Below are 13,099 nucleotides of genomic sequence, written 5' to 3'. Positions count from 1 at the left end.
TGACTGGTGACAACTGAAAAACCTTATTACATCAATTGTGATATTTTTATATTCTTCCTTGTTTTAGCCAGTAATTAAATTTAGTTTCAAAAAACAAATTTGTGCTGTGTATTTTAAGCCAGAATGTTTTACACGAATAATTGTTTATGTTACAGTGAAATTATAATTATTTTTATCACTGTTCTTATAAATTTCGTATCGTACTTAAAAAACGTCCCACATTTATGACATCACATATGACATGTATCCTATTCGTCTTATTGGCTACTATATTTTCAAGTAAGTAAAATTTAAAGATTTTTAACAAATTAGCATCGACACAGATTATTCATTAATAATATTTTTTTAAATCTTAAAATATATTTATCAAAGATAAAATACTACATTCATTTTTAAAGAAAATAAACAAACACATATCTTTAGTGAAACATTTATGAATAGTCCATTGATTAAATCAAATAATAATTCAGAAACTAAATAACCTAGTTATGAGTAATGAACACATTTATATTATAAAATTATTTATAAGTACTATAATACAGTAGACAGAAAGTAGTAGTAATTTCATTAAAAGTTAATAAATAATATAGTAAAAAGTACAAAGGAAATCTAATAAAATAAATATATGATACTTAACAGTTTGACTCGTAATTGAAAAACAGACTTTTTACTAATGGTATGTTTTTTAATAATGTTGAAATTCATCGCTAATTTAATTATTACACGTTCTATAATGTTCAGATTGGCTATTTATTTTTTCTAGGTGTTCTGACATCTTAGCGTTAAGTTCATCGGCAGCACTACTGAGCATTAATATCAATTTTTCTTGTTCTTCGAACATTTTTTCAGCATCTACAAAATGATTAATAAATTATTTTTATTCTTATGAATAAAAAAGTATATTATAATAATATATTGTAAATATATACATATTATGATGAAATTCCTTTATTTACGGAAAAAACTTCATAATTGTAACTCCATATAAAAAAATAGTTAACTAAATATAGTTCGATTTACTATACGAGTTATATCTTCTAACAATACAATAATTTTAATAACTATAAATACTATTATCTTAGTAACGAATTTTTTTTCATAAAAAAAGACCAAAAACGTTAAATAAAAAAGTAGTCATTTATTATTAGTTTATTAATTTCGGAAAAAAATTATTTTAATTACCTCCAAGTTCTTTTAATTTTAAAGTTGTATTGGCAGATAATTGACTAGCACGTTCCAATAAATATTGAGAGTTGTTTTTGTTATTTTTAGAACTCTTTAAACGGTTTTCTAATGTGTTATTAGCATTCTTGTAAGCAGACAACAATTGAGTCGCTTTCTTTTCTGTTTCGTCTACTTCTTGTATTAGACTTTTAGCTTCTGACTTGACTTCATCGGCGTCACGGTCGTTTTTAAGGAAACCGGTTTGCAGATTTTTCAGTTTCTTTTCTATTGTAACTATGTCGTTCATCGATTTTTGAACATTTTCTTGAGCACCAACCGAGTCAGATTTGATCTGTTAATTAAGTATATTACATTAAATAAATATTATAATTTTTCGTCAATTATTATTCAATATTACTTTTGTTAAGCTATTTGTAGCATCCAAGATATTTTGGTTGGTAACTACTATACTATCTTCAACTTTTTTTTGAATTTGTTGAGTTTCTGCGAGGGCTTCTTCTACGCGTTCTGCCACTTGAAGTATGTTTTTAGCGGCCATTCTAAAATATTTACATGAAAGTAAATATTTAAATAAATTTAGATTAAAAGCAGATAAATCAAAATTTAAATCTTAACTGTTTTTTTTCTGCCTGCTCGTATAAATTCTTCGCCAAAAGTAAATCTTCTGCCGTGTCTGCTATAATTTTGTCAATGTTCTTAGGCGTTGACAATGTTTTATTAATATCTTCAGACAATTGTTGTAGCTGTTCTGGTTTTAATTGTATGTTTAATCGTAAAATCTATAAAATTATATGTATAATATGTCATAGATTTTTTGTCAAAATTGCTATTTTCAAATATTAACATACCTCGTCAATTTTAACAGCTACATCTGTGGCTTTTACTCCATCCATAGGATTCAAAAACTGCTCGTTTCTTTCAATAACTGAATAACATTCTTTAAGAATATTTTCCGAATGAATTTTAGTTGCGTTGGACAATTCTCCTGTAAGTTTGGTGTTGCCCAAGACGTTGTTTATTTCTTGATTGGCTTGTGAAATCTGTCAATGAAAAATTAAAAAAAAAATGTTAAATAATTTTTTATCAAAAATAACGTACTCCTCTGTACAGTTCTTCAGCTTTAGCTTCTTTGTCTCGAATATGTTTTTCAGCTTCTTTAGCGAAACTAAAAGCTCTTTCAGCTTTAGTAGTAGCTCCACCTTCACATGATAACCCACCACAAAAACCACATCCAGCACCACCACAAAGCTGGTCACAAGTTTCACTGCCTTTGTCGCATATCTAAAAATACAATTGATCACTAATAATTCAATTATTCTGTTAGTAAAATAATTTTACTTGTTGATTTAATTTTGGAATAGCTTGATTTAAATTATTCATATCATCGTTTAGTTTTTCTAATGTTTTTTCATTATCTTTAATTCCTTGATTGAAAGTGTTAACATTTCGACCAAAGAAAGCCTCTGTTCTTTTGCACTGACGTTCGGCGTCAGCTAAAAGACCATCTTGGACATTTTCCTTGATTTTCAACATTCGTGCTCTCTCAAAAGCATCTTTAGTTATATTAAGCGCTCCTATGTTATACAAATAATAATATATTTTCGAACATATTACATGATTTTATGAAGCATTTTTCTTATTTCACCTTCGACGTTACGCTCCTGCAGCTTTGTTGAATTTTGTTTTAAGTTTAAGGCAAGATCTTTTAAATTTATTGTTTTAGATTTTAGATTTTCTAAAGTCAAATTGGCTAATATAAACTTCTGGGTAGTATTGTCCAGATTTTTGGTCACTATGTTCAATTGATCCATCACAGTAAGATTCGCTCTAGAAAAAAAAATTGTATGAGTGAAATATACATTANAAACTTCTGGGTAGTATTGTCCAGATTTTTGGTCACTATGTTCAATTGATCCATCACAGTAAGATTCGCTCTAGAAAAAAAAAATTGTATGAGTGAAATATACATTCAATTATTTTTTCATAAATACCTCAATTGATCAATGACTTCATTAATTGATTGTAAATCTATGGAGCTCTTGGTAGTAGTATGTAGAATATTTTTTACATCCGCTATCTTTTTTTCCATATTTTCAAACTCAACTGTGTATGCTCCAGATGCTCCAGTAGCCTTAATATCAGATGCTGACTTTATAACGTTGTCAGTTTGTTCAATTAACTTTTTCTGTGTTTGATCCCAATTTTCAAAACATTCGCCACAAGGACTACAACTGGGAGCTGTTCCTAAGTAACCTCTATCGCACACATCACATTTTGGTCCACCAATTCCCAACATACATTTGCAATGGCCTGTAGTTTGGTTACATTGTTGTGTCGCTGACCCTTCTGGGTTACAGTCGCAAGCTAAAAAAACAATCTTTAAACATGTTATTGATAATTACAGGAATATAAAACTTACGGAAGCATTCTTTATTAGGATCACCCCAGTAGTTAGCTTGACATTGATTGCATTGTGTTCCACCAAATCCCGGTTTACATTGACATTGACCGTCAAACTACGAAATATGTTTTAAAAAATTACCAAAAATGTTTGTTATAATTACATATAAGATCACACATACTTGATTACATTGTTTTGACAAAGATCCTATTGAATCGCAGTTGCAAGGTTCACAACCGGTTCCACTAGCAATTTTCCAATGATTTGGTTTACATTGATCACAAGAAAGTCCTATTACGTTATTTAAACATGGACATTGTCCTGTCATATGGTTACATACAGAAGATTGTGATCCCAAAAAGTCACATACACATTCTAAATATATTGATAGATATATAGCTCTTTTCTTTAAAGACACGTATATTTATATTTAAAGATAAAGAATAATTTAAAACTTACCTCTACATGTTTGATTAATTGCATCACCATAATAACCAGTTTTACACACCTCACAGTTTTCTCCTTCAGTATTGAATAAACATTTTAAACATTTTCCAGTATGCGGGTCACAATTTCCAGGTCTACTAATATCTACATTATTATTACAGGTACAAGGTTTACAATACTCGCCTGGCACCTCAGGATTTCCATAATAATTTTCATCACATAAGTTACATCTTGATCCTATTTAAAGTAAATACATTATTTATAAATTTAAATGTGAAAATACTCAATACATGAAAAATTTCATTTATGATAATATATTAAACTAACAAACATCTTTATCACTGTAAGTAACTAATAATCAAGTTACCTTTGTATCCTGTTTGACATTCGCAGTAAACGTCTTGCGTTCTTGGATCAAGAGCACAGCGATGTGCAAATGAATGACCAGATTCAACTGTACCAGGACAAGGACATGCTCTACAGGGTATGTCAATACCTAACCGAGGGTCACCATAATATCCTTCAATGCACCTATATTATCAAAAATGAAAAAAATTAAAGCATATTAAATTAAATTTCAGTTGTAAACTATAACCATTGGTCTCCATTATTTAACTCTTTATTTTTTAAGATTACGATACTAAGACTTATCTTTTTGATAAGTCAAATTAATTGTATACCTATCACAACTATATCCTTCAGTGAACCCTTGACAATTTAAACAAACTCCTGTATGAGAGTCACATACATCGGAGTGTCCATGGCATACACAGCGTTGACAATTAGGATAGTTCCATGAACCTGGTTCACACTGATCACATTCCCTACCATAAGTCTGTGCTCGACATTTACACTGACCAGTCACTACATCACACAAGTTATCCAGAGCACCAACACTATTACAGTCGCAAGCTAATGAAATATTGAAAATATCATGAATTATAATTCGAATATCATGAAAATTAAATTATGATATTATTTTTAATTTGACATACCTTTGCATCCTTCGGGTCCAAATCCATAAGTCCCTGGGGCACAACGATCACACTTTCTACCAACAACATTTGGTCTGCATGAACATTTACCACCAAGAGGATCACAAATAGTACTAACTGATCCAGTTGGATCACATTGACAAGCTATTAAAAAAAATACTTTAAAAAATGAACACTAAATGGTAATTTAATTTATTTATACTAACAGAAAGCTCCATCTAAATAATAAAATCCAACACTGTAATGGTATTTTTGACAAACATCGTGAATGCGTCCCCTGAGAACAGTATAAAATGCTTCTTTACACCTGTAGTGTTTGTACTCTGCTAACCTCTGTTCATTTGCAGGTGACCCTTCAAAGAATGGAATTGCCTCTACATAAGGTATTAACACTACAGAATCCACTAGAATAGAAGCGGATGGGTTTTGCGATTTATTATAATATCTTTCGAAAGTTACATGTACTTTGTAATCATTATTAGCTTCCAGACATACAGGCGGTGATGCTATTGCAACTTGAGAAGCTAAAAAAATCAATAGGTAAAAATTAATACAAAATTTGCGTTAAGTTTAATTTTGAATAAAACTTCTAACCAGCTGATAAAACCACTTCTCTGACATCTCCAGTATTATAATTTAATTCGTAATTAGCACATGTTCCATTTGGTTCATTAGGGTCTAATCTTTCCAATGTTACTTTCACATTATCATAATCGTAAAGTACTTGAGGTTCATATCTAAGAACTATTTCATAGTTGGTAGTTAGAGGTACATTTTTAACGTCAAAAGTCAATTCAGCGTCATCGTAAACTTTCATGAAACCCGTTCCAGTCCACGTGTTATCTCTCCCATCTCTAAAAGGCTCTCGAATATGTACTTGACAATTCTAAAATATTAGACAAATAGTTAATACTTTAATTTATCTTACATCATAAGAATTTTGTGAGGATAACTTACATTTGTACAATTAGCTAATTCAGCTTCACTGATCAATATATCGACGGGCCCAACAAAGAAATTTTGTTCCGGTGTACTACACGTGCGTCCGGTCAAATGTGGCCGACACCTATTCATAATAAAAAACTAGTAATGAATGTACACATATTAATTAATATAAGTATATTGAGCTAATGCTGAATGGGATTAAATAGTTTGTGTACCAAACATAATTTACTCCATGAACTGTAGATTGGTTAACGAAAATTAAAAATTGTTTATTTACAACTCACTTGCACTGTCCAGTAATAACGTCACACATATTATCATATGAACCACCTACATCACACTCGCAAGGCTTACAACCATCTTGACCCTCGGATAATCCCCAATGACCAGGCATACATTGGTTGCAATCTCGACCAATCACAAATCGTTTACAAGTACATTCTCCTGATATTTTATCACAGCCCAAATTGTCGACGGTTCCCTGAGTGTTACATGTACAAGCTAGAAGACAATGTTAAAAAAATCAAATATAAAACAAACTTTGATTAAATACATACATTAAATTCATTATAAGTACATACCTTGACATCCGTCAACGTTCTGTTCAGTGAAATTCCAAAATCCATTTTTACAAACATCACAACGTCTACCTTCAACATTTGTCCTACAGTGACAACGTCCAGCTTCTAGTCCGTTAACAAGATCAGTTTTAGAATCACATATGGCATCGTCCAATGAACCACTAGGATCACAGTCACACGCTGTAAACAAAATATATTAAAAATGAACTCATAAAAATTATATTAATTAATTTAAAATTATTTATTCACGCAGGCAAACATCGCGGTCAGTAAATGGTTTCGTTGGATCTTGATAGAAATATGGTTTGCAGTGTTCGCAGTTGCGACCCATTGTATTGTCTGTACATCCGTCACATACTCCACCACTAGTACGTCCAGTCATTTCAAATACAGCTGGATCATGGTGACAACTTGTAGCATGATTATTACAATTACATCCTGAAAATTAAAATTAAATAAAAATTTAATTTTTCTTATGAAAAACGTCATCTATTCTACATACGCTTGCAAGCATTTGTCTGTCGTCCAATAGCAGGTTTCCATGGAAAATCGTTGAAAAAATCCTCGCAAGCTTCGCAGTTCAGACCTTTAGTATTGTGTGTACATTCACATTGGCCATGTACCATGTCTGGTACGTTAGGAGTACCCGGTATAGGTAAGCAGCGAGATGCATGGCCATAACATGAACACGATCCTCTGACTACCATTTCGGTGATGGCATAGTAATATTTTTCCTAAGATAAAATCAGAGCTCAATTAATTTTAAAAGAAACTATTTTTACCATTTTTCTGTTAAATAAGTAAATTGAATCATTTTTTGAGTTATTATAATATTAATTGTGTAAAAATTAAAACAGAAATGAAAAAATTAAATATTGAGGAAATATTTTGTAAAAAGTTAACATTTCTTACTCACCAATATTTCATTTCGGCTATCCAACAAGTCATCACCTAGCGTATGCAATTTTGTAAAATTTATCCTCAAGTTGGTCATTTTGAGTAGATTTTGGACTTCTGTTGAATAAGGATCATTATAAGTGTGTGCTAAATTTGGAGGCAAAACTTTAAGAATCACCTAATGAATACATTTTGTTAATAAAACAATTCGGTTAATATCATTGACGACTTTTAATTTACCTCTCCGTTTGCAGATGGCAGCACTGATGAGTATCTTTGATCACACACTATTTCAGTCAGATTACGAGGAGGTTCTTTTGGTAAATTAGGATAAACTGAATCGCAATCATAAGCAAAATACCTATAAACCTATAAAATAATAGTTCATAAATGCTTAGATCTCTCTAAGTTGTATAAAAGATTTACCTGCCACGTATTACCAAAATCATATGATCTTTCCACTAACATAGTAGCTGGTCGGAATGTTTTAAACTTAATAATTAAATGAGTAAAATGAAATTCAGCTTCCAAGTTTAACTGTATGGTAACATTTTCAACGCCATTTTCCGATTGCCACCATTGGTTGGTAGATGTACTATAAAAATGGTATTTTGACATAAAGTAAAAAACCCCAACTCAAAAAAGTTACCTGTTCTCAGATCGCTGAATTATGTTTTCAACTCTATGACTTAATGGAAACTTGGTATTTGGTTGAGCCGGTTGTCTTGAATCGCACCAAAAACACTTTTTACGTTCTTCTAAATTATTTACAATACAATACTTTTCCTACACAAAAAAAAATATAGAAAATATTCATAAAATAGAAAATATCTATTAATTGAATGAAAATATACTACTTAATAAGATACCAACCCTTTGTTTTATACCACAAGTAGATGATGCTACTAAATTACTTTCACGGCCAATCAATAAATTTCCAGTAGCTGGGTAACAAGAACTCTTGTCACATTGTGAACGGTAGTACTCTTTGGCAGTAACTGAAAATTCATCAAAATCATTAACAAAAACCAAATTAGATGAACATTGGACATTAAATTTGATATTTAGCAGAACAACTATATGATTAACAAAAAATCTAATAAAAATATGAATATTTTTTTAGTTTAGGTACAATTGGAGGAAAATTTCTACATTTAAAATTTCGTATATTTGAACTAGATCTAGAAAAAACGTTAGTCTCAAAAAGTAATAGCTATTATTTTTATTACATATAACAAGATGTAAAAATATTTGCAATAATAGTTTTATTTAAAAGACATAAAAAATTGATTTCGTCTATAAAACTTTTGCTTATATGCATTTACAAATTTCGACGAATATGTTAATTTTTAATTTCAAGTCGTTAATTATCTGTGCAATATCTTTCCTTAAAATAATAACGTTAATAATATAATTCCACAACAATAAATGTTTGTTCTAATAAAATCAATTGATATATAACTAATTAAATAATACATCATAGATATTTCAGTGGTCTTTGGATGCTTTTTTTCAACATATACTTTCCATAATAGTGTTTTAATTGAAATATGTGTTCAGGCACGTTTTTCGTAGAAAGGCTGATGTTGAGGTTATCGGATTAAAAACCACATCATTCAATGTGATTGAATGATGTGATTGTTCACGTTACATGTTAACGCTAATAACTGACCAATAATTTACAATCGTTAAAGATTTGTTTAATTATTATATAAGATGTACTACCGAAAATTCATTGTATGTTAAATCATTTTTAATAGAAAAATTAAAACAAACATTAACCTCACAAATTTCTTGTGTCCAACACGACCGAAACCGAACAAAAAGTGAACTATGAAAAAAAAAAAATACATTTTTTATGCTTTCATAATTTCTGTAGCTTTATTATGTAAATATCGTCACAATTCGTCATAAAGATTTCACATATTATGCAGTAATACAAATAAATTCAAATGCAATAAATCAGTTTGCGGTATTTTAATGCTAATTCCATTTTTGAGTTAATCAAAATTATCGCTTTCGTTTTAAAAGACACATTATATTTTAAAATACTATAAAAATTACACGGACTCTGATTGTTCGAATACAAAAGATAAATAACTTCAAAAAACTGCTCGGTTAGCATTTTAATGATAACAATTTTATGAAGTGTGGTTTTAATTAGAATACAGGTAATCATTTTGATAAATCATTGGAAAACGTTTACTACAAGAAAAAAAGCAAAAAATGAATCACTAAATAAGAATTTTGTCAAGTTTTAAGTCTTAATAGCTGTGATCAGCTTTTAACATGACTGAACAGTTTAATATTAACACAAATATTTTTTAGATGATAAATTGATGTATTTATACAGCGTTTCGAGCATTATTTTATCTTCCAAAATGTTGTATTTTTTTACTTATTACAATCATTTTATATTGATTTCATTTGATTACATTTAAATACGTCATTTCATTTTCAGCGAATATACATTCATTTTAGACGATTATATTCAGATGATTTTCGATGCATTAGTTAATTTAGGAAAATTGATAAAAGGACAACGAAAGTGAGAATTTGATAATTTGACTTCCTCCGTTAACTAGAGTAAATGTACTATCAGCTATTTATTTTTCATTCGATTTTTTATCAATTCGTTTCCGGTACTAAGCAAAACGGCTATTGTATCAATGTAACAAATATTTTACACCGACTTTTTGCTCTCTCGCGCCGGTTCTTGCTCCCTACCCATTAATTTTTATCTAAACGTTGTTTTCATTAAACGCTTTTTTTTCAATGAACTGCCTAGCAAAATCCTGCCATTGAATATGCGCTCACTGTTCGTGAGGTCAAACATTTATTAAAGAAAAATCACCAAACTCTACACTGTACATACATAATGACGTACTAAGTCTTAACATTATCATTAATTCATTACTTGTTAAAAATAGAACAAAGTATCAGCCAAAGAAATCCTTTTGTAGGACATAAGAACTAATGCACGTTCTTGGGCCTAAATAATACACACATTTATATTAATAATTTTTTTTTTTTTTATGAATCCTTAACATTTGTAGGCAGCTTTTTCTGTTATTCTTTGATTTGAGTAAAACTGTAGTATCTTTTTTTATATACACACATATTTGATACTTTAAAATACTATTCTTGTTTATTTGATAGTCATTAGTGAAATTAATCCTAAAGATAATATTGTTTCATGAAAATGAGATGATTATTTAATGTGTGCGTTGATACATTTAAGTAAATAATAATAAATTTATCATCGGATAGTATCATTTGGCATTTTCATCAAATGTCTCTCATCAAAGCATTAAATTTCAGGAACTACAATTTTTTATATCAATCCAAAACTCATTCCAAGTTGTCCATATTTTTTAAAATGTATTTAGATATTTTACGCTGCAAATAAGGAAAACACTCACCCCTTGTTACAAATTTAATTTAATTTTATCACATACATTTTCATAGTAAAAATCATTTTTCTTTGCAATCATTAAATCTTCTTAATTTACTATAAGAATTAGATGCCTGAATATTGAAGTTAGATTTAAATTTGTACACAATGTAGTATGTTATTCCACTTTTGAAACTTGATAAAGTAAAATTTAAACATTTTTTTTTTTTTTGCATATCACAAAGTCTTACTAGCGCTTAAGTCTTATACTATTAACAGTAATAATTGGCCAATATGAGAGCTATAACTATAATTTTTAGTATTTTATAACTTTTAATATATTATTTAGAATAAATAATACATTATAATAATATAAAAAAGAATATTTAAGTTGTTAATTCATTTTTATCTAACATCAATGATTTGGGTTTATTTAAATAGTCAAAGTGACAAAGAGCAATAAAAACACCCTTCGTTAACTATGCGCTTATGGGTCATATATTAAGACAATAAAATGAATCACAAATTGTTTTCGGTTTACACATGACATTGTTTCGTTTCAAACTGAGTTTTCAGATATTTACAGAAAAAATGTTTATTCATTAAAAAAAATAACTGCATTTTGTCATAGAAGTTTTCAAAAATAGCGTGTCTACGAAAGCTCTAATCACACTAATTTGAATATTAATAATATTGACTAAACAGTTGGAATTACTTAGGTATTTATACATGGGGATGTGTTTGAGTGTGATGGGGGCAATGCCCCGTAATATGTTTATTTTAATTTCTACATTGTTATATTAAGAGGCGTTGAACTACCATAGTATTGTCGCCGAGGTGAAATCTCAAATGTGCCAGTGCTTAATCATTTAAAAAAATTGTTCAATGAATTAGTATTTAAGCGCATAGCTACTATTTCAGTACATCGAGGAGGTTTTTCACTTTTCATTAGACGTAACAAATAATCTTCAGTTATTATCTAATAATTTATTCAAATAATTTTTTATCGTCAACGACATGGAGTAATTATATTTTAATTTGGATTACCTGATAAGACTAGCAGCAGGAGCAATGGCACCAGGACTGTTGACTGTGTCGCGCTAAGCAACGACATTTTCGGTCCTCTGATCAACGTCTTCAAGCGCAATGCTGCAGATGGCAAGTCATCTATAAACACACACACGCTGTAGAACGGTCGACTATCATCGTGTATCTACTATGGTATTTTAAGGATCAAATGTGTACGCCACATGTGTGGCACGTAGAGTGGGTGGAGAACAAAGTGCCATGTGTTTGATGTACGGACAGTGTATTAACGTATACGGAACAATTTCTCGGTAGATAATTTTGAGATTGCGCGGAAGTATTCATTCGGATTTTCATTATATTGATAAATTTGTGTAAAAACTTATGTGGGTACATCAGTTGGAAAAAAAGTAACGACTACCAGAAAATGTGAAAAAAAAAAAAAATGAAAAACTGTACTCTACACATGTCGCGTACTATTGCATTAGTTAGTCTCACGGAATTATCGTGTACCTGTGAGATGTGATATTACTATTCTGTAGACTTACCGGCGTCGTCGGATATCCGGCTAAACTAAAAATAATATGTAAAAAAATAAGTAGTTTACCTGGCACACATACACTCGAACGCGCGTCCGGACGGCAACGCGTACACGACTGAGACTGAATCCGATGGTACACGACCGTACTATGTGTATACATTTGTATTTACGGGGTGTACCCGAACTCGGTGCACAGCCAGAGGCATACACAGTCGTTGCCGCGTACTGTACAACCGGTTGTGTGATGCTGTGTAGGTGGTGGGGACGTCAGCATAGGTCGATGAAGTATTTGGTACCGAGAAAAAAAATGACAAGCGAAATACTATTGTACTGGCACGTTTCTGCTTGGACACTACCCCCTTGCCCAAAACAACAGAACGTATTCACCCACTTTTATTCGAGTAAAGGTTCAACATTAAGAACTAAGGACACTTCCGTTGTGTACAATAAAAACTACATTTGAAAACTTGACATCCTCTAGCATAATATTCAACACCTCACTATGTAGTTTTTTTTAATCATTTCTAATTAATCATTAACGTACTTATTGAATGACACAAATAAATCATTTTCAATCCTCTTAAACAACTGAATATTGTTCATGTTTCCTAATAGTCACGGGATATGGAAAACTTTATCCTCAAAGCATAAGCTCTTTGCTTATTCTTAACGCCAACATTTTTAATT

The 13,099-nt window shown here is 30.2% G+C and overlaps 1 protein-coding gene across 1 annotated transcript; it reads right to left on the bottom strand.

Moving 5' to 3' along the window:
• Positions 1–543: 543 nt before the first annotated feature.
• LOC126897426 (laminin subunit beta-1) lies at positions 544–12,610 on the bottom strand. Its single transcript, XM_050670990.1, has 29 exons — positions 12,479–12,610; positions 11,893–12,012; positions 8,325–8,449; positions 8,101–8,237; positions 7,878–8,046; positions 7,692–7,820; positions 7,471–7,629; positions 7,057–7,288; positions 6,804–6,992; positions 6,555–6,734; positions 6,258–6,474; positions 5,986–6,094; positions 5,623–5,914; positions 5,235–5,552; positions 5,029–5,172; positions 4,714–4,945; positions 4,401–4,564; positions 4,046–4,270; positions 3,768–3,961; positions 3,605–3,701; positions 3,177–3,549; positions 2,831–3,012; positions 2,524–2,759; positions 2,284–2,466; positions 2,034–2,225; positions 1,801–1,964; positions 1,583–1,724; positions 1,183–1,516; positions 544–852 (listed from the first exon to the last, which is right to left on the bottom strand). The coding sequence occupies exons 1-29, from the start codon at positions 12,570–12,572 to the stop codon at positions 713–715; spliced, it is 5,472 nt and encodes a 1,823-aa protein (XP_050526947.1). The 5' UTR covers positions 12,573–12,610; the 3' UTR covers positions 544–712.
• Positions 12,611–13,099: the final 489 nt, after the last annotated feature.

The sequence above is a fragment of the Daktulosphaira vitifoliae genome, unplaced genomic scaffold, assembly GCF_025091365.1.
Source record: "Daktulosphaira vitifoliae isolate Bord-2020 unplaced genomic scaffold, ASM2509136v1 Scaffold_2, whole genome shotgun sequence".
NCBI classification, from domain to species: domain Eukaryota; kingdom Metazoa; phylum Arthropoda; class Insecta; order Hemiptera; family Phylloxeridae; genus Daktulosphaira; species Daktulosphaira vitifoliae.
The sequence above is the reverse complement of the archived record's forward strand: the minus strand, read 5'-3'. Positions and strand labels throughout refer to the sequence as shown.